Genomic DNA, 22,451 nt, shown 5'->3' with positions numbered 1-22,451 from the left:
CATTATAGGTATGAAAACTAGACCTCTGTTCTTTTTATATAAAGTAAGAAAAAGCATTTTCAGGTATAATAAACCTTTAATAGATATTCTCATTACAGATACAATAAACAATAGGATTTAGACTTACAGGTAGTATTCCCTTAACTTGCTAATTTGAACTGTAATTCTGTCAATAAATGACATGGTTGAAGGTGAAAAACCTTGCCACTGTGCACTTAGTGATAGCTGTTCTGGTTGCTATTGTTAAATTATGATTGCATGGATTGTTAATAGGGACTTTATGTGTATGCTACTTATGATTTCTTGCTGACCTCTTCTGTGGCTTTGCTTTTTGAAAGAAAGAGAAGTTCACAAATCATAATTATATGACCCTGGGACACTGTAATGTAATCACAAGCTGGGGATACTACAATAGTCATAAAAACAATGATCTATCATAACTTCCACCCTAAATTTACCACTTGCAAATTTGAATTGCCCTTGAATAAGAGGTTGTTGAAGTTTCTGATGCTTCTCATAATGTTTGAAATCGCCATTAATAATTTTCAAAAAATTAAGAGCCTGGCTACCTATTAGAGCTAAATGATGTCACTGTGACCTGTTAAATAAACTCTGGAATAAAATATTCTGGCTTGATGCTATAAATGAAACTGACCATTGTTTCCAGTTTGGACATAAAGGAAGCTATAATTAATTATGGTTTCCTGATCTGTTTCCTATTCCAATGAAAGAAAATAAATGTCAATATGAATACATTTGAAGCTAGATCACAATTCACTTTGTAAAATGGAGATTGGGCTGCCTGAACATAACAACTGTAATTATAGTGTCTCTTCAATATAGTGTGTATTATTTATATCAGGAACAATATTGTCACAAGCCTTATTTTAGTGAATTAAAATATATAGGCATTAAAAGCTGTTCAGAGTTCATTTTTGTAAATCGGAGAGAAATGGAACTAGATGTTTGACAGGTTGTTCAACAAGTGTGACTTCAACTGAGAATTATAAAATTAGATGCTCTTTTATATTGATATGATATTAATATGATACATTTAAAATGTTACTTTTGATGTTATGAAAATTATTCATAAGGAATAATGGGTAGAAATTTTTACATTTTACTCAGAATGTAACATAATTTAATGGTATGTTAGAAAGACCTGGGCCAATTTGCAGAATGCCATGTGTTGTGAATGCTTCTTGTCCACCTCAGGTCATGTCAGATTCTGAGGAGGATGAGCCAGACCCCTCTGGATACCCTGGGCCAGGGGGATTGACAGATGAAACAGAGAGAGAGAGAGTAAGGGAGAAAGTGACTTGAGTGAGCCTGAGGAACTACTAGAGGCGAATGATGTGACAATGGGGGAGTGGTCCCAGTCGGAGGATGAGGAAGACATGACAGTGAAAAGTCAGTGGATAGATCCTTGCTATAGGAAATTATTGAGAAGGCGAAAGGAGTTACATAGTAAAAGGTATTAGTGTACAGTCTTAGCCTCTTTGGGGTGTGATGTCACTTCCAGGCAGTATAAAGGCAAAGTATGTGGGAAGTAAAGTGTGGAGATTCAATTTTATCAATGTAAAATATGTTAAACTGGGGGTATGCTTGAACAAAGCTTTTAAACCATGATTTCTGCCTCAGTAACACTCATTCATGGATACTTGTTGCCAGGAATCTGGTGAGTGTAAATCATATGCTTAAATGATAAATGGACTTGTTATCTATTGGAATGCTAATTAGGAAGAATTTGGCGTTTTTCCGGATCTTGTTGACATTTAGCTCCCAAAAAGAAAATCCTCCCTTCTCTGAGTCTTTTAAAACCTGCTTTCATTATGTATGCCTATATCAATAAAGAGTTTGATTTATTCATAAAATAAATGATTTTTGAGTTGGGGTTTCGCTCCGAGGGCTGTGCACAGAACACCCTGATATAACTAAAGCAACACTGGAGCACAACAAAAAGTGGCCCAAACAATGATATTTAATTTACATGAGAACCTGCCTCATGAAGTGAAGTTCAGAGTAAAACAGGATAAATTCAGGATGATCACCATACAGTGTGAAATGTATATGGGAGGCAGGACAGAGGACTTTCTATTGATCACACAAAAGTGTGAAGGAAGAAGCAGCTAAATGGACAATATCGTTCATTGAAGAGAACATGGACAACTATTAGGACTTCATGCATAAACTCAAATGATACATTGGGCATTCCATACAGAGAATTGCTGCTGGTAAAATGATCTGGACTCCAAACAGAATAAGGCCATATATTTTAGACTTTAAATTATTTGCCTTCTGTGTAGAATACAATGATTTAGTCTTTACAGGTGATTCTTGACGTAAGATATATGAGACTGAAATGGTGGTCATAAATCATTTCAGTCATAAGTAAGGCGGCACCACACAGCCAGATTTGATTTTACAACGATTTCTACAACAGTTGTTAATTGAGTTATCGCAGTCATTAAATAAATGCTGCAGTCATATGTTCAACATTTTATCCAGTGGGTAGTTTTTGCCAGCAAACAGCAAATATATCACAAAATGGTATTATGCTGCAGTTGATCATAAATGCAATCCAATTATTAAGCTCCTGAAGTGTGTTCATGTGACCATGACTACAATAACTTCAAGAAAGAATTGTAAGTAATTTTTCCAAGTACTATATGTTGAAACTTTGAATGTTCATTAAGCAACCAATTGAAAGCTACCTATATTGATCAATTCAGAAAAAGGCTATTTGAAGAGCTAAGAGAGACAAGGCACTCAAAATATTGTGGAGGAGCTGTATCAATGTTTTGTAATAATATCTGAGAGAGTTAAGGAGGGAAGGAATGGTAAGAGGAAAATAATTTAAAGCCTGTGTTTCCCCAAGCCACCGCCTCAATGGCCTCCTCAACAAACAATGTGGGAGAATCCCTACAATCCAGATTCCCCTCTTTAGAGAAGCAAAGAGGAAAGTATAAAAGCTATGCTTTTATTGTGGAACGCAATGATGTTTGGCAAAAGCACTAGCATTAGATATAGCAGCAAGATTGTAAATGAACAGATCATGTAATCTCAGCTTACTTCAAAGTAGCACACTGGCAAAAGTTTATTGATCTACAGTATTTCTAAGAAGCTGTGATGGGGACAACTTAGGGATTATTGTTGACAGCAGGCAAACACATTTAATCACTCCTGTTATTGTTGATTTAAATTCTAGGCAGATGATGGACTTCCTTCTCTTGTAGACTTGATAACAAGCTGTAATTTCATTGGTACAGAAATAGTACAGAAGCTAAATCTCTAGAAAACTTAAGCTCTAGAAAACCAATGTTAGTCGAGATGATTGACAGATAGCTATTAAGAGTAGCGCTGGCTTTGTAGAAGCACAGTCATGTTCCCATTCCACCTCTGGTGGTGTGAAACATATGCAATATTTTCTGGGTTTTCCTAATTTTTATAGGAAATCCATTCCTAATTTTGCTGACCATCTTAAACTTCCAGCTCCTAAGAAAGGAACAGTAATCATCATGATTAATTCATGAAGAAATAGGATTTCAAGGATTAAAACATCTCTTTCTTTCTGACCCTGACCCCTCTTGTCCCTTTGTGGTACACACAGATGCTTTCAATATGGCAATAGGGTTGTTCTAGCACAGAAGAAAAGGAACATGTTTACCATTGTATTGAGCACAGTAGTTAGAATACAGTATTGCAGGCTAATTCTGCCCATTACAAGAATATGAGCCTAACTAGCTCAAAGTTGACTCAACCTTCTATCTTTTGGAGGTCAGTAAAATGAGGACTCAGATTGTAGGACGCATTATGGTAAATCTGTAAACTGCTTAGAGAGAGTGGTAAAGCATTATAAAGTACTGTAGTATTCAAATCTAAGTGCTATTGCTGTTGTTATTGCTATTGTGTGTTGTGGTTGGCTCTGGGCTAGCTCCTGCCTCAAGGACTGTGGGGGTGGATGTGGGTGAGGCCTGTTTTACTGCCGTCTGCTTCAGACAGTGAAGTATCGCCGGAAGCAGGGAGCGACTGAAATGGGACCCTCAGAGAGGGTCATGGCAGACAGCCCATTAGGTAGCAATTCATCCTCCTCCTTATCTTCGCTGGACTCTGATGAAGAAGCATTTATTGACGTATGAAGGTGAAGGGCCATGAATAGAAAAGAGCAGCTATGTAGGTATTACAAGAGATAAGAGAGTTCACTTGTGGTTGGGTGTGGTTCAACTAATTAGGGCTGCTGTTAAATGGGCAGCGTGCCGGCCTCTCAGTGTGGAAGATTATCTGTTCGTGATAGTGGATGGGGCTTTACTCTCTGGATTCTCCAAGGACTCTGTGCTTTGATATCAGGACTCTGAACTTAAATCATAATCAAACATATGAGTTGGAAAACGTTTGAAGGAGAGTAGCTGTGACAACTTCACAGCTACATGTTAATTGCTTTGAGTTTGTTTTTGTTTTTTCACTGCATTCAAGTCTGTTTGCTTTGAAGGTGAGCCCTTTGACTACCAAAAGGGTGTTTTGCTTCTATTTTTCTTTGGATAAAGACAGTATTCTTGACTTTTCACATGTGCGTGTCTGCTTTTTCTACCTTTGCATTTAATTAGGGGCTCGTGCCAAAAGCCCGGCAGAACATTGTGGGTATTTTAATTTATTTTAATTTATTTTAATTTATTTAATTATTTAATTAGTTAGTTAGTTGGTTAGTTAGTCCAATGTGCAATAATATACAATGAAGGTTATAGAGAATATACTCGAGTAAGATATATTAGAGAAAGAGTAGAAGTGAAAATATAGGAATAAAATATATCAATAAGAGAATGGAATAGATGTTGCAGTGGGCTTCGGTGCTTAGGTCTTTTGTTATTAGTACTCCGAGGCCCTTAACCTCCATAATGTTCCTCCCAACTGAAAGGAACTTTGATATTTTCAATAAAGAGTTGTTGGTAGTAAAAAATGCTATTCAATGATAGAGATGCCTGCTGGAAGGAGCAATTCAACCTCTACAACAGTGGTTCTCAACTTTTCTAATGTCACGACCCCTTAATACAGTTCCTCATGTTGTAGTGACCCCCAACCATAAGTCTAGCGCTAATTCTCTCAAAAGAACTTTAAGCTGATTGGCAGGAAGGTCAGGGGGACACCCCCACTGTAAATGCGTGATTGGTTGGATTGTAAAAATATGTTCCAAGGCGCCAGAGTAGAAGCTTTAGTTCCTAACACCATGGAAAATTTGTCTTTTCCCTTGGTCTTAGGTGACCCCTGTGAAATACTCTACAAGTTCAAACAGACCATAAGAATTTAGAGGTTCTGCAAAACATTCAATCTTTCACCCCTCATCAAATTGCTTTGATTTTAACAAACCTTCCAGGCTTCCAAAACAATTTTTCAGATAATGTCTCACCTGACAATTCAATGTATGCCCTCTCCCTCTCTCTACTCTCCTCACCTTCTTTCTCACACACATCATAATAATTTTGAGATAGTGTCTCATCTCAGATAATACAATATATGTTCTATGCTCTCCCACTCCTTCCCTCCCTCTTTTTCTCCTTCCTTCCCCCTCTCTTCCTCCCTCACACACATACACACACACATGTAACACACACACGCACTCCATAATAATACTCCAGCTATGCAATTAAGAATATGAGGGCCAGAGGCAAAAAGGTTCCTGATGGAGAGACAACTCTTCTGTAATTTGTGGAATTACCGGCAGAAGAACAGAATGACACAGCTACATTTTGTTCTCATAATCCAAATTCAGTTTCCACTATGAACTCACTGAGGCACCAAATCTGAAGGGAGAATGGTGGCACACAGAACCATATCTGAAAGCATGAGGAATTGCCCTATATCAGTTCCAGTGCACATGTGTGCGCTGGACAGCTGATTTTGGGCCTTGAGGAAGGCCATTTTCGCCCTCCCCAGGTTTGGGTACCCTGCCCAATCGGTAAACCAGAAATCTATTTTTCCGAACTTCCAGTTTGCCAGTTGGACCATTTTTCACACTCCAGAGGCTCCAGGGAAGCCTGAGAGTAAAAAATAGCCCAATGAACGGGGATGCACATACACAGGATGCGTACATATGCAGTGTGGCATGTGTAGGGGATTGTGTGATGGCATGCACATGTGCTAGTGAGCGCAATCCCATTTTTGGCCTACTAGAAGGAAAAGGTTCACCATCACTGGTTTAGGGGAATGGTAGCGTAGGGAATTCTTGATAAGCATAGCTCACAGTTGTGTAATGGACAGGGTAAAAGGTTCCGAAGATACCTTTCCTAGTTTCTCAGCATGTAAGGGAAATAGGAGAATTGTCTTTTCAAACTTGAAATATTCTTACAATGTAACTTTATAATAAAATTGAAGTAGCTCAGTAGTTGTGTTTTGAATCTGGTCTATCTGTTAAAGTTGACCGGTATTGTTTACTTTGTCTCTAATGTTCTGTCATAAAAGAATGATATTCATGTATAAATAAATCCTTATCTGAAAGCAAAGACTTGGGTTTTATAACAAATAAATTCTTATTTGTTTTCAAGATGGTAGCATGACAAAAGAATATAATTTTGCGTTGTTGTTTTTTTACTATTTACCAATTAATGGAACTTTCTGGGTAGAAGACAGGAAACAGTACAAACTAAAATAATAAAATCCATTTCAAATAATTTTCCCAGGGTAAGAAAATGCCTAAGCTGATTCATTTACATTTATAATCCATTTACTGTATTTTGTTCATATTTTGAAAAAGATTTTAACCACTACAAATGCAGTACAATACACAGATGGAACATAGAAATTCTACAACAAGCTGTGTTTGTAAAAGGAATGTTGCATCTTGCATACTCCACCTAACCCTGTATAAATATATTTGATGTCTGTTTTAAAGATTTTGAAGTGAGGAAGACTTTGTTAAAAGAATTGTTTTTTCCCAAGCAGTCGCAGTTTCAATCTTGCTTTACCTGTAATATGAAAGCAGATGGCCTGCATTTCTTTTGAATATTTATAACTATCAAAAACAATCTCTTGTTATTCACCCTTAGGCTTATGAGATGTCAGAACTGTTCTAGTAGAGAAAAATTGTCTTGGGTGTTTACTAAAAGAGGATTATATTAAGCTGAAATGACTATACATTTTCTAGTTTAATATTTGTTCATCAGTAGTTTAATCATATTCAGATAATTGTGTAAATAAGTTGTTGTAACTCTTGCCCCATCTATTGATTTTGCTTGAATGTTTTCAATACAAATGTTTATTTATTTTTCTTCTTTAAAAAAAAAATTAAGACCTGTTTTGTACATGATACTTTGAATTATCTTGAACATATGAGGGGTATAGCTTAATATCTTTGTTCATTAGGTTATTTCAGATAATATCTGGTTTTGAAATTTCCTGTTATATTATTTGATATACTTTCATAAGCAGCAAAATATCTATTTTAATCCATGAAGTTGTTCATAATTTTTATCAAAGATGTGTATGACTAAAGCTTAAGATATTGTTAATGAGGATATAGGATATTTGGTTACAGTGGAGGATAAATTGATTTTTGACCTGAAGCTGAGCAATCATAGATAATAGATTTTGTAGTGGTTGGTTGAGTTGGCAGTAAAGCATGAATAGTTTTAGCTTAGATAATTGAACTGACCTGATTAATATTTTTCTTTTTCAAAAATACAACAATGCATTTCAAACACAGCCATTTATGATCAGATAATGTATATTCAGGTTATTATGAATCTATTCTGAATGCAACCTAAAATGTTGAATTCATTGCTGAAGAATAGATTAAATATACACAAGTTATCTAAATAAAGTAAATAAAAATATTTAAGTAGATTGCTGAGAATATATTTCCTTTAAATTAGAAATTGTATGCAAAATCATTTGGATGCCACTATTCTTGTTAAAATGCAATACTATAACTCTAGGTACTGAATAAATTTTTGTCCAGGTGAAATTTATAGATGAATTTTAGAGGGAAAAATTCAATCTCTATTGCCATACAGTTATGGAAGAAATAATTATAAATAAAGCATTTGGCTGCAAAAGGAAGCTGAGATTGTGGTAGATGGTATCATATAGTAGGACTTTTGCAAAGGTGGCACCATTTCAGATCAAATCTTCATCAGACAATCACGAAAAGAACTACAGTATAGCTATTGGGTGTGTATACAGGGTTCCGTGAGTTTTTAAAATATCTTTTCTGAGTTATTTGTCAAGAAAGAGCAAATCATAGATAAATCTACTTCTGATATCATATCATATCATATTATAATTAGTTTCTTAGGTTTGCAATATATATATATATAGCAAAATATAAAAACAATTGAAAATGTCATAATTCCTTGTAAGGTAATCTTTTAAACTTGTATTTATAAGATCATAGATAGTGTATGACTGATGACAATAGGATGCTTAATAGTTTTGAAAATATTGCAGAAGCTCATTTCCTTGATACTCTAATCTAGGTTCTTCAAGTTTAGACTTCTAAAATAACTTACCTTGAGCCACTACTTCACCATCAATAATTTTTATAATTTGTTGTCATACTATCCTTCATTTTAATAACTTCATAAAGACAAATGATAATGCTAACAATATAAAATTTGGTTCAGATGCTCCTGATTATTGCAATGATTATGATTGGAATGCCTTTTCACCTAAAACTGAAGAGACAGAAGAGTAGGTTATATTGTTATTAAAATGTACACAATCCAATGTTGAAGTTTCAGGTCAAAAATAATATAAAAATAGTAGCGGAATTGTTTCCTTTCTCTTAGCAGTGGATAATTGATTAATTCTGATTAATGTAAATGTTTAAGTGTACATTTTTATTGGCCATATGAAGGAATGTACTTATACAGCACATAGTTTGGAATACACTAGTGAGAAAGGAGGAGCATATGGTGTATTTTTTTGCTCCTGGAAATAGATTTTTAGAAATATTTCTAGGGATAATAATGAACTGCATTTTAAAAACTTATTTCAGTACAATTAAGACAAGTTGTTCGTTCATTATGACTTTTTTTAAGGAAGAAGAATATATGAACAATGCTGTATGATACTCCCCCATTTTGAAACATTTTGTTAGTCCTCTTAATTTCATAAAATTATAGCTTTCAGATACAAATTTTAGCTATACAGTACTAAGGAATAAACATTATATATTTTGTAATATTTTTGCATAGTTAATATTTTTTCTTACATTTGTATATATTTGTGTAGAAAAAAATGTGATATTAAACTAATATTTAAATGTATGGTAATAGTCGCTGAACATACTACAAGATTTGCCATATTAATGTTTTAAATCATAATCCCAAAAGTTGTATATTGTCTTGTAACAGGGAATGTTACTAATCAAATAATTACAATATCTATCAAACATTATAATAATGTAATTGCTCTTTCTCTTTTTTTCTAGAGTATGATATCTTCCATTGTGAACAGCACTTACTATGCAAATGTGTCAGCAGCAAAATGTCAGGAATTTGGGAGATGGTATAAACACTTCAAGAAGGCAAAAGATATGATGGGTAAGCAAAGAGATCAAATTTCAAGTTGTATTGAATTATTTAAGCTTTGTTTGGTTAATATAAATGGACTAATTTTTTATAGATCTGATGATGTTTGATACAGCAAATATTTGATAACATTTTACAAAATATAATGAGAAACAGAGAGAAAGAAAGAGAGAGAGAAGAGGAAGAAGGGGAGGAGGGAGGGAAGAAAAGAAGGGTAGAGAGAAATAAAAAAAGAAAGAAGGAAGGAAATAAGTAAGGAAAATAGGAAGGAACGATGGGTAGAGAGAGATAGAAAAGTGAAAGAGAAAGAAAGAAAGAAAGAAAATGTAGCACAAATATTTAGTTTTCAAAATCAGCCATAATTATAATCAGGTCAGATGTCCTATCCTTTGCATAGTTTGGAAAAGGTATTTAACTTATTCTGCCTATTGAATATAGCCCATGGCTCTTACAAAACATTTCTTAGTAATAATGGTGTATAATATTTGCAATAGTTATTGAAAATATTTTCAAAAGTATTTCATCTGTAACAAGTGTTATAATATATTCTAAATCAGTATTATATTTCTTCCTTGTTTGTTACATGTCTATCTCAGACAGCAAAGGATATAGCATTGGCAATAAGGCAGTCATGTAAGACTTTTCTGCTGATCTTTGTATAAAATTCCATGTCATTCCAGTTCTATAAAGTAAACAAAATCATTTGCAACTGTCTGTACATAGGAATTTATATAATTGGAATTAGATAAAAATTGATTTACATATCTATTTATTTCAATGAATGTATTATTAAAATAACAAAATTTGCGTACAGTCCATTTTCATATTCAAATTTTAGAAACTTTGTTTTTCAAACTTTTCACACACACATACACAGAGAGAGAGAGAGAGAGAGAGAGAGAGAGAAAATAAATAGAAGTGCAATTAGCGATGCATCCTATAGAAGCTATAATACTGGTCTATATTTGATACTTATTATAGCAATATTGCACACAATTGTTACTTGCACAAAAGATTTTGATTTCTCTGAATTGAGATTAAAAACATGAGATTTATTTAATTCCATTAGCAATATCATAGCTGAAGACAATGTAATCTAATTAAAAAATATTATGAGATATTCTGTGAAATAGTAATACAAATGACCATTATGAATAGCCCACGGTATTTTAATTCTTGACAAGGCAGAAAAACTTACATGATTTACTAATTCCAATCTCTTTAGATAAGGCCTGGGTAGTAACTTAGCAAAATGAGTATATTTTATTATACGATTTTAACATTTGAAAATTTAGGCAGCATTTTTACCAGAGAGTTTCAACAGGTACAGAAGGTAACAAATTACAGAACAGAAAAGCTACTGGCCTAAGAAGGAAAATGGAACAGACTGCAGGTGAAGTTATGCATGTTCATATTGGAAGACTGAGAAAAAAAGTAATGGCTTGCCTGTATGAAAAAATAATCTTTCCGATGTACGTTGTTACTAAAAAGCAATACTGAATACTACATTTGTGCAGAAAGTGCCTACCAAGGCATTTCCAGGTTGAAAGGATTAGTTGGTGTCATCACTGTTTCCCAGGGTTTACCCAAGGGGGGGTCCTGTCATGTTCCTATTATTTTCACACCGAAGTAGCATTATTTATCTACGTGCATTGGCATACTTTCGAACTGCTAGATGAGTAGAAGCTGGGACAAATTAATGGCAGTTCATTACACCACATTCTTTACACTCTCAGGTTTAGAACTGTCGAGCTGTCGAATTCTCAATACTGACTCAGTATCCCAACCACCGGAGACCATAGAGCAATACTATATAAGACAGACAGACAATCGGACATATGGTATTCCTTTAAGACACTTTTTTGTTTGTTTATTTTTGTGGAGACCATTTTGAATGATAAGCTGAATAATGCAACATTAGAAATCGTGTTAGAATTCTAAGTGGGTGCATCATTTCACCTGCCTTTCTTCACCATATCTGAGGCTATGAATAGATGCCTGCAAAATATAATACAGTATAGTAAATGGCTAATTTTGAAGTATTAAACACCCAGTATTAACACTCTAATGCAGTTCAGCCTCTCACATAAACAAATGTGGCTGCCACTACTGAATGTTAAAAATATGTAACAGCTTAATGCTCACAGGCATTTTTCCTCCAAATTTATACTACATCATATTTTCTGTAATTATGAAACTTGCAAGAGTAAAAATGATGTCTATATGTATACTATATAATTTTTAAAAACAACATTGTAAATTAGATGAATATCTTAAAGTTAATCTATGAATTGATACACATAAAGGGTTTGATGCATGACCAAAATATTTTAGGAATGCTGTCTTCATTTTCAATTTTATGCTAGTTCACTTCTTCATTTTTCAAAATAAGGGGTTTTTTTTTCAATCATTCCAATGAAAAGTATGTACTTGTTGTAAGCTGAAACAAAAAAAAATCCCCCAAAGCAAGGAAAACAGTTTCTGTATTGTTGTTAAAAAAGATTAAACTTTTCAGATACAAGCAGACATGGTTTGCTAAGGTACAACGGTGATGTGTGCTCGCCTCCGTGGCTCTGAGTGCTAGCGGAGTCCAGCACAATTCTGCTACTGCACCTGTACAGGTAGCAGAATCGCGCTGGACTCCGCTAGCACTCAGAGCCATGGGAGTGATCATATGTCACCATTCCACCTAAACAGCCCACCTCTGGCTACAAGACTTAAAAAAGAATTAAAGGCTCCTACACTAGCAACAGGACTAAATTGTTTCCTTTTAAGTTATGGTCTCTAAAGGCAACTATTCATCAGTTTGGTTAAATCAGAAAATTAGATAATCAAAAGCAATATGGATGGAATAGGGTTCATTTTTCCTGTTGGCCTGATTACTTTTAACACTTCAACAAATACTTGGAACATAGCTAGCCAATTTGTCCTTTGCATTTAGAAGGCAAATGTCTGTAAAGATGCAAGAGTGCACCAATTTTTCAGATCCAGAATCTCTTCTTGCTTTAGTCACTTAATGTGTGGACTATTGCAGTGTGTAAACAGAAGACTAGTGAGAAGCTGCAGCTGGTGTATCCACGTAATAGCTCTGCTGCATTAGTTTCCATTGAGCTTTTGGTGATATTAAAAGTGCTCTAATCTCATTATAATCGGGGGAAAACATTTTTTCTCACACATTATTTTACATCTGTGATATAGTTAGCCATATAAATAAATAAATTTCTGCGTGCCCCATAAGTTCTGATTGAATACATATCTTTTATTGTATATTAAACAATCATCTAATAAACAATATCTTTGGATGGATCTTAGAAAGTGCACTTTACCTATAATCCTATAACTGAGGTCTGGAATAATATTCCCCTGGAATGCAAGATTTCAGATTATCTTTAAAAACTTGCCTTTCCCCTCCCTTTAAGGTAGATTGTGCTTAATTGATATGAAATGTTTGTTATAGTTGTAAAAGTGTTTTCCTTACTCCATACTATATAAAGCTCCTTTTGTTATTCTATTATTTTTAGGTATTGAATGGTTTTATTTGTGTGCTGCTGCAATTAGTTTTTTATTTGTGATAGTCTTACAAATCAAAATTATAATAATAAATACAAATAAACCATAGGAACGTTGGCTCTTTTCTTTCCTTTTCAACAGCATTTAGTTCTTTAAATAGAGTCGCTATCTCAGACTTGGGCATTTTATGGCCCGCAGGCCACATCCAGCCCTTTGACTGTCCCTGTCAGGTCTGTGGTAATGATGGCTGGGGGATTGGTGGCTACGGGGTGGGGAGTGAGGTAGTGGCGGCCCTCCCCAACAGTCTCAGTTTCTCATGTGGCCCCCCTTGGGAAAATTAATTGCAAATATATACATACATAAATGCATACATGTATATATAACGTGTAACATATTTCTGCTGATAATGAAAATTATATATATATATATATATATATATATATATATATATATATATATATATATATATATACAGTATATATATATATATATATATATATATATATATATATATATATATATATATATATATGTAGATTGTTCTGAGTTCGGGTTTTGCCCTGTGTAATGTTTTGCATGTCTATGCGACGTTTCGGCGAAATCACATTCACCATCTTCAGGCTGAAGTTCCAATCTTTGTGTTGTTGTAAATTTACAACAACACAAAGATTGGAACTTCAGCCTGAAGATGGTGAATGTGATTTCGCCGAAACGTCGCATAGACATGCAAAACATTACACAGGGCAAAACCCGAACTCAGAACAATCTACATACATATACCCGTGAAAATTTACGAAAACAAATATATATATATATATATATATATATATATATATATATATATATATTTGTTTTCGTAAATTTATATATATATATATAAATTATATATATATATATATATATATATATATATATATATATATATATATATATATATATGCCAATTAAAGCCATACTTTATATTTATATAAAAAATCTGGATACTTCTCTCTGGCAACAGACTCTGGAGGTCTCCTTGGTTTACCGAGGAGCTCTGGGGAATGAAATGCCAGAAGACAAGTCTAGAGAAGCGTTGGAGAAAGACCAGATCCAAATCTGACCAAACACTTGTAAAAGCTCATATTGAGATTTACAAAGTGGCGATCAGGTCGATAAGGCGTGCATACAATGTTGGCCTGATTGTGTCTGCAGAATCTCGCCTGGCCGCCCTGTTTAGGGTGATTCACTCCTTTCTTAATCAGGGGGGAGTTGGGGAATCCTTGCAGAGTAGTGCTGAGGCTTTTAATAAATTTTTCGCAGACAAAATCGCTCAGATCCGGAGTGACCTTGACTCCAATTGGAGTGCAGAGTCGGCTGACAACGAATCAGTCGAGGTGACAAGGGCCCCTCTTAGTCCATCTGTTTGGAGCGAGTTTGACCTGGTGACACCTGATGAAGTGGACAAGGCCATTGGAGCTGTGAGTTCCACCACCTGTTTGCTGGACCTGTGTCCCTCCTGGCTGGTCTCCGCCAGCAGGGAGGTGACAAGGAGCTGGGTCCAGGAAATTACCAATGCTTCTCTGAGGGAGAGGTCCTTTCTGGCTCTGTACAAGGAGGCACTTGTGCACCCCCTCATCAAGAAGCCTTCCCTGGACCCAGCTGTATTTAATAACTATCGTCCTGTCTCCAACCTTCCCTTTATGGTGAAGGTTGTTGAGAAGGTGGTGTCACTCCAGCTCCAGCGGTCCTTGGAAGAAGCCGATTATCTAGGCCCTCAGCAGTCAGGATTCAGACCCAGCTACAGCACGGAAACTGCTTTGGTCGTGCTGATGGATGATCTTTGGCGGGCCCGGGACAGGGGCTTATCCTCTGTCCTGGTGGTTCTTGACCTCTCAGCAGCTTTTGATACCATCAATCATGGTATCCTTCTGCGCCGACTGGAGGGGTTGGGAGTGGGAGACACCGTTTTATGGTTGTTCTCCTCCTATCTCAATGGTCAGTCGCAGTCAGTGTTAGCAGGGGGTCAGAGGTCAACTCATAGGTCCCTATATTTTGGGGTTCTTCAGGGGTCGATTCTCTCCCCTATGCTGTTTAATATCTACATGAAACCGCTGGTTGAGATCATCCAAGGCATGAGGTGAATTACCATTAGTACGCTGACAACACTAAGATGTACATCTCCACCCCATGTCCACTCAGCGAAGCAGTGGAAGTAATGTGCCGGTGTCTGGAGACTGTCAGGGTCTGGATGGGTGCCAACAGCCTCAGACCAAATCCAGACAAGACGGAGTGGCTTTGATTACTGCCTCCCAAGGACATCTCCATCTGTCCGTCCATCACCCTGGGGGGGATTATTGACCCCCCTCAGAGTGGATCCGCAACTTGGGCGTTCTCCTAGATCCACAGCAAACTTTAGAACACCATCTTTCAGCTGTTGCGAGGAGCGCGTTTGCCCGGGTCCACCTGGTGCACCAGTTGCGGCCCTATTTGGACAGGGAATCTTTGCTCATGGTCACTCATGCCGTTATCACTTCAAGGTTTGACTACTGCAATGCTACCTTTGAAGAGTGTTCGGAAACTTTAACTCATCTAAAATGCAGCCGCGTGAGCAGTCTTGGGCCTTCCAAGAAATGTCCACATCTCGCCATCACTCCGCGGACTGCATTGGCTACCAATCCATTTCCGTGCATAGTTCAAAGTTTTGGTTATGACCTATAAAGCCCTTCATGGCATAGGACCAGATAATCTCAGAGACCACCTTCTGCCACACGAATTCCAGTGACCGGTGAGGTCCCACAGAGTTGGCCTCCTTAGGGTCCCATTGACCAAACAATGTTGGCTGGTGGGATCTAGGGGAAGAGTCTTCTCTGTGGGAGCCCCAACCCTCTGGAATCAGCTCCCCCCAGAGATTCGCACTGCCCCCACCCTCCTCACCTTCCGATAGAGCTTAAAAACTCATCTTTGCCGCCAGGCTTGGGATTTTAGATCTTCCCCCTGATCAATGAATGTTTTAAGTATGAGTGTTGAATGATTGGTTTGATAGGTTTTACTTTCTTTTAATTGAATTTAATGTTTGTTTTTAATGTAGTATTAATTGGATTTATATTATTGTTCTGTTTTTGTATATGCTGTGAGCCGCCCCGAGTCCTTGGAGAGGTGCGGCATACAAATCCAATTAAATAACAAATAACAATAATGAAATGTATTAAAATATTCTTATATATTGGGATCTTCTGAAACAATAATAATATAATTTGAAAAAGCTCTTTGCTTGCATCTGAATTTGCTTCTTCAAGGTGCAAAGAATCTGCTCTGAAGCCGAAGGTTTGTAGCCAGATGTATGTTCAGAAAGAAGATATTGAAGAAACAAAGATTTGCTCCTCCCTACGTATCATTTGATTAATTTCTCTTAAATTGAATGCTGAGAATAAGAGAGAAATGATCCAAATTCAATTATTCTTTTTTATTTATTCATTTATTTTCCTGGACGAAATTTTTATATTCTGTTTTCTCCTTCTTAGCTGAAATGGACAGCCTTTCTGAACTATCACAAGGTGCAAACCACGTCAACTTTGGTCACCAGCCAGTCCCAGGAAACACTGCTGAACAGCCACCATCCCCCATTCAGCTTTCTCATAGCAGTCAACCTACTGTTCGGACCCCACTTCCAAACATACACCCTGGACTTACCCCTATTAGTCCTCAGTTGGTAAACCAACAATTGGTAATGGCTCAGTTGCTAAACCAGCAGTATGCAGTGAACAGACTTCTAGCCCAACAGTCCTTAAATCAACAGTACTTGAACCATCCCCCTCCTGTCAGCAGATCCATCAACAAGCCGTTGGAACAACAGGTCTCAACTAATACAGAGGTGTCTTCCGAAATCTACCAGTGGGTGCGTGATGAATTGAAACGAGCAGGAATCTCACAGGCAGTTTTTGCACGTGTGGCATTTAACAGAACTCAGGTTAGCCTTTTTTAAAAAATGTATATAACATATAGAATCAGTAGTTAACTTAACCACATTTAGACTGTGATCCTAAATATCCTTACTTAAAATTTAGATTTTATAAAAAAAATATCTTTTTTCATCTTTCTGTTTTCTTTATCTATTTTTCATGGCAATTATTTGGGGAAACTAGAAAATTTTGGCTAAGATTTTTAAGAATGTAGTTGCCCTTTTCCCTATATTATTAAGCCTTGCACATTCATCCTATTAATGGTGTAAGTATGGATTTATTTATCTAGAACAATTATAAAGCTACAGTAATTAAGAATTTTTTTATCCAAATTATTGGCTCAGTTCACCTCTCTCTAAATTAGTTACTTTGTGCATGCTGTGGATACTTAAAAGCAATATTTGCAAGTTGAAATATTGAACTATATTTTAATATTATTTATTCAGCAGCAACTATTGCTACTTTTGAAATCTAATGAGCAGAGGAAAGTGAATCACATAATTCTGGAAAAAGAATTATGTGGGAGGAAATAGTTGTGGCTGGTGCTTCAATTGCATCAGTACACAACAATAGGTATTGTAGATTGCAACCTTCAACCTTAACTATTACATTTCAGACTATTACTATGCAGTTATGTCAAGCAAATGAATAAGCAAAAATTAAATAGCAAATATCATTAGGTTATTTCATAGCCTGCCATAAAGTGCTATCATTTTTTGATACCTGCACAAACAGAAGATAAAACCATTCAAGGATAACAAAATGAATGAACCCAAAATAGATACATAATTAATCAATGTTCTAAGTTTATTCCTTCAAAAAATGTTTGAAGTATTAAACAGTATAAATGAGTACACAGCATATATATTCAGGTATCACTGACATAAAATTGAAATTAGATGTTACCAATATGTTTTGAAAAGTTTTTCTGGTGACAGAAAATTTTATACATAAATTAAATGCACTACTATAATCCTAAACTATATTTTATAGCTGTATACAATTATTATTTGTGTAGATGCTGCTCCACAGACTCTTTCAAAATGGGTTTTTTTTCACATAGACTAAAATATACACAATCCTTTTATTTCAATGTTTTTAATCTTAATTTTATTTCTAAAGGGAAACCTGGTATTGTAAAACCAAAACAAAAAGCAAATTAAATAATACAAAAATACCACTTTGAAAAATATTCTTCTAAAATATTGTTTCAATAATTAATAAATAAATTTAATACTCTAAAAATAATAGTTGTATGAGTTGTGCCTAAGGTGATGATCTAGAAACAATGATTTAAAATATTACATTAGAGAACCACTTTCAGCTGTGGCGAGGGGGGCATTTGCCCAGGTTTGCCTGGTGCACCAGTTGCGGCCCTACCTGGACCGGGAGTCACTGCTCACAGTCCCTCATGCCCTCATCACCTCGAGGTTCGACTACTGTAATGCTCTCTACATGGGGCTACCTTTGAAGAGTGTTAGAAACTTCAGATCGTGTAGAATGCAGCTGCGAGAGCAATCATGGGCTTCCCCAGGTATGCCCATGTTACACCAACACTCCTCTGTCTGCATTAGTTGCCGATCAGTTTCCGGTCACAATTCAAAGTGTTGGTTATGACCTATAAAGCCCTTCATGGCATCGGACCAGAATATCTTCGAGACCGCCTTCTGCCACACGAATCCCAGCGACCAGTTAGGTCCCACAGAGTTGGCCTTCTCCAGGTTCCATTGATGAAACAATGTCGTATTAAGGGTTTAAAATTGTTTTAACCATTGGATTTGTACTGTTTTGTTGTTGTGAGCTGCTCCGAGTCTCTGTAGAGGGGCGGCATACAAATCTAATTAATAGTAATAATGATAATGATAATAATAATAATAATAATAATGATAATAATAATAATAATTAGATTTAATTAGATTTCTATTAGATTTGTATGCTGCCCCTCTCCCGAGACTCGGAGCAGCTCACAACAAGAAAACAGTACAAATAATAATAATAATAATAATAATAATAATAATAATAATAATTATTATTATTATTATTATTATTATCATCATCATCATCTGATTGGATAAAACTGAGTCATTCATTTGCACTCAGCTCACATCTTTGAGTTGTCCAGAAATATAGGCGAAAATTTATCTCTAAGGGAGATGGGTATTTAAGAAATTGATTAATTGACTGACTGACTGACTGACTGACTGACTGACTGACTGATTGATTGATTGAATAAATGAATGAATGAACGAAATGAATGTCTAGTAAAGAAATGAGGCCATAACCCCTTCTATAATTGCATTATAATTATTACAGTGATACCTCGTATTACGACACCCCTTCATACGAACGTTTCATGATACGAACCCAGGGTTTATGATTTGTTTGCCTTCTCTTAAGAACCATTTTCATTTAACAAACCTGATTACTGCACGTGCACTCTCGTACTGCTCGTGCACTCTCATAAGACGAGGTCTTACTGTATATACTTATTAATTGTATAACCGTTCTTCATTATGAATAAAGTCAGAAGTTCTTATCTCTAAGTTTTAACAATCAAAATACCAGATGTGTGTAGAATATTTCTTAATTGACTGCATTAATAGCATTTCAAAGCTTCAAAATCTCCAAATAAGTATTGCTAATTTTTTTTTTTATTAATTTTTCATAAAATAAACAGACACACATACAAACACTAAACATAGAGTGGGGGTGTATTTCCCCCGCTTCTTTTGAAAGTGTACATTCAAGTACAGAAAAAGAATACATAATTGAATATATGTTAAATGTTAAAAGGTTTAGTAAATTTGAGTTAAAGTTTTACAAATCTTGAATACAATATGAATATTAGGTAAAATTAGTATAACATAGTCATAAAAAAAAATACCTTTAATGTAATCTTAATTACTATAGTAAAATACCATATTCATCAAACAAAACATTTAAACTAATTTCAACTATTATACATATATAGACCAAAGTTCTTAATATGTTGCTTATACTTATACTTATACATAAACTACTATGTCATAATCATCAAAAAATGCATTTAAACTAGTATTAATATTGTTATCACCTAGGTAAAAACAAATACAAAAAGTTAACTAGAAATAAATGTGTATATCTTATTTTTTCTTATCTATCCATTTATAAACATTGTTCCATGTTTCATAAAATTTAGTATCTTCTTGATCATTTAATCTTCTTGTCATCATGTCCATTTCAGCGCAATCTAGTATTTTAGCTATAACTTCTTCTTCCTTGGGGATTTCCTCCCCTTTCCAATTTTGCGCATATATTATTCTAGCCGCAGTTAATATGTGTATAATTAAGTAAAAAATTTCTTTCTTGTAGGTCTGATTGGTAACTCCTAATAAGTAAAATTCCGGGGTATTATCTATATCTTGCTTTATTATCTCTTTTAATATTTTCTCAATCATCTTCCAATATATTTTAGCTTTACCACATGTCCACCATTGATGGTAATAGGTTCCTATATCCTTCTTACATTTCCAGCATAATGGGGATGTTTTGGGAAACATTTTTGCTATCCTATTTGGTGGGAGATGCCATCTATAGAACATTTTGATTTGATTTTCTTTTAATGAAACTGATTTGGTCATTTTCCAGTTATTAATCCAAACTTTCTCCCATGTATCTATGTCTATTTCCTTGCCAATATTTCTACACCATCTTATCATAGTATCTTTTAAAGTCAACTCTATATTTTTATGAGCGATGAGAAATTTATATATTTTCCCTATCATTTTTATTGGATTGGTAGTAATTAGATTGCTTAAAAGATTCTTACTTTTATTAAAAATATAAAGAGTTTTATCCTTCTGGTATCTAGATCGAATCTGAGCATAATGCCACCAGTCTATTATTATCCCTTCTTCTTGTAATTTAATCCTAGATTTTAGCTTCATCTGGTCATTTAGTAATTCTTGATATCTATAAGTTATTTTCTTGTCTTTTATGGACTTTGGATGCGTTATTGCTTCTAGGGGAGCTAGCCATTCTGGGATATTTAAAAAGTGATTTTTCTTTATGTCTTTCCAAACTTCTAGTAGATACTTCCTTAATGTATGCCTTTTAAAATATGAGTGATTTTTTTCCTTATTGTACCATACAAATGCGTGCCATCCAAGCATAAGATCATGTCCTTCTAAGTTTAGTATTCTTTTGTTCTCTAGAGTTATCCACTCTCTAAGCCATGTTAATGCGGCAGCCTGATAGTATAATTTCCAATTTGGAAGGCCAAATCCTCCTCTTTCTTTGATATCTTCTAAGCAGTTCATTTTTATCCTTGCTTTTTTCCCTTGCCATATGAATTTTTTAACTAGGTTTGTTAAAGTTTTAAAAAAAATTCCCCCTGGATTTATTGGAATTACCTGGAAGAGAAATAAAACCTTGGGTAGAATATTCATCTTAATTGTTGCAATTCTTCCTAAAAATGATATTTTCAGATTATTCCACATTGCTAAATCTTTTTTAATTTCTGTTAGTAATTTTGTATAATTATCATTTTTTAATGTTATTGTTTTCGCTGTTAAATTTATTCCTAAGTATTTTGCTTTTTTTACAGTCTTTATTCCAGAGATGCTTTCTAATTTAATTTCTTGTGTTTTGTTCATATTTTTAGTCAAAAAATGTGTTTTGCTTTTGTTTATCTTTAAACCTGCTACCTTTCCATATTGTTCAATAGCTTGGAGTAAAGTAGGAACTGTTGTTATCGGTTCTTCAATTATGAACGTTAAGTCATCTGCAAAGGCTTGGACTTTATAAGTTTCATCTCCTACAGTTAAACCTTTTATTTTAGGATCCGCTCTTATTTTAATTAATAGAGTTTCAAGAATCATGATAAATAACAATGGTGATATAGGGCAACCTTGACGAACTCCCTTATTTATATCGAGTGTTGGTAATTGATTGTTGTTCAATATTATGTTAGTTGTTTGTTTTGAATATATAGTATCTATTAAGTTAACAAATTTTGGGCCAAATCTCATTTTATTTAATTGCATTTTTATAAATATCCAATTGACGTTATCAAAGGCCTTTTGAGCGTCTAGAAACATTAAAGATACTGTCTTGCCTGGATATTGTTCATAATACCCTAATGTATTTATTACTGTTCTAAGATTGTTTTTAATTTGTCTCCCTGGTAGAAACCCATTTTGGTCTTGGTGTATTATTCCATTTATAACTCTTTTGAGTCTGTCTGCATAAATGGCGATAAATATCTTATAATCTACATTTAATAATGATATGGGCCTATAGTTTTTAATTTTTTCTGGGTCTGTGCCCTGTTTGTGTATTAAAGTTGTCAGTGATTCTGACCAAGATTTAGGAATTTTACCCTCAAGTCTACATAGATTGAAGGTTTCTAACATGTGGCTTCTTATTGTTTCATTTTCTATCTTGTACCATTCTGCCGGGATGGCGTCTGGGCCTGTGGCCTTGTTGCTTTTCTGTTTTTTAA

General features: G+C 34.8%; 1 protein-coding gene across 17 annotated transcripts in view; it reads left to right on the top strand.

Annotated features, from left to right (window-relative positions):
• Positions 1–22,451, top strand: part of SATB1 (SATB homeobox 1) — a 186,222-nt gene that overhangs the window by 55,273 nt on the left and 108,498 nt on the right. For 10 of the 17 annotated variants that reach the window (XM_070727232.1, XM_070727237.1, XM_070727236.1 and 7 more), the window contains 3 exons: positions 9,422–9,533; positions 11,258–11,362; positions 16,532–16,977. In XM_070727232.1, the coding sequence (XP_070583333.1) occupies positions 9,422–9,533; positions 11,258–11,362; positions 16,532–16,977 (663 nt within the window). The remainder of the gene's footprint in view (positions 1–9,421; positions 9,534–11,257; positions 11,363–16,531; positions 16,978–22,451) is intronic. The other 7 variants (XM_070727244.1, XM_070727247.1, XM_070727245.1 and 4 more) reach the window with 1 other exon arrangement.

The sequence above is a fragment of the Erythrolamprus reginae genome, chromosome Z, assembly GCF_031021105.1.
Source record: "Erythrolamprus reginae isolate rEryReg1 chromosome Z, rEryReg1.hap1, whole genome shotgun sequence".
Taxonomy (NCBI): Eukaryota; Metazoa; Chordata; class Lepidosauria; order Squamata; family Dipsadidae; genus Erythrolamprus; species Erythrolamprus reginae.
The sequence above is the reverse complement of the archived record's forward strand: the minus strand, read 5'-3'. Positions and strand labels throughout refer to the sequence as shown.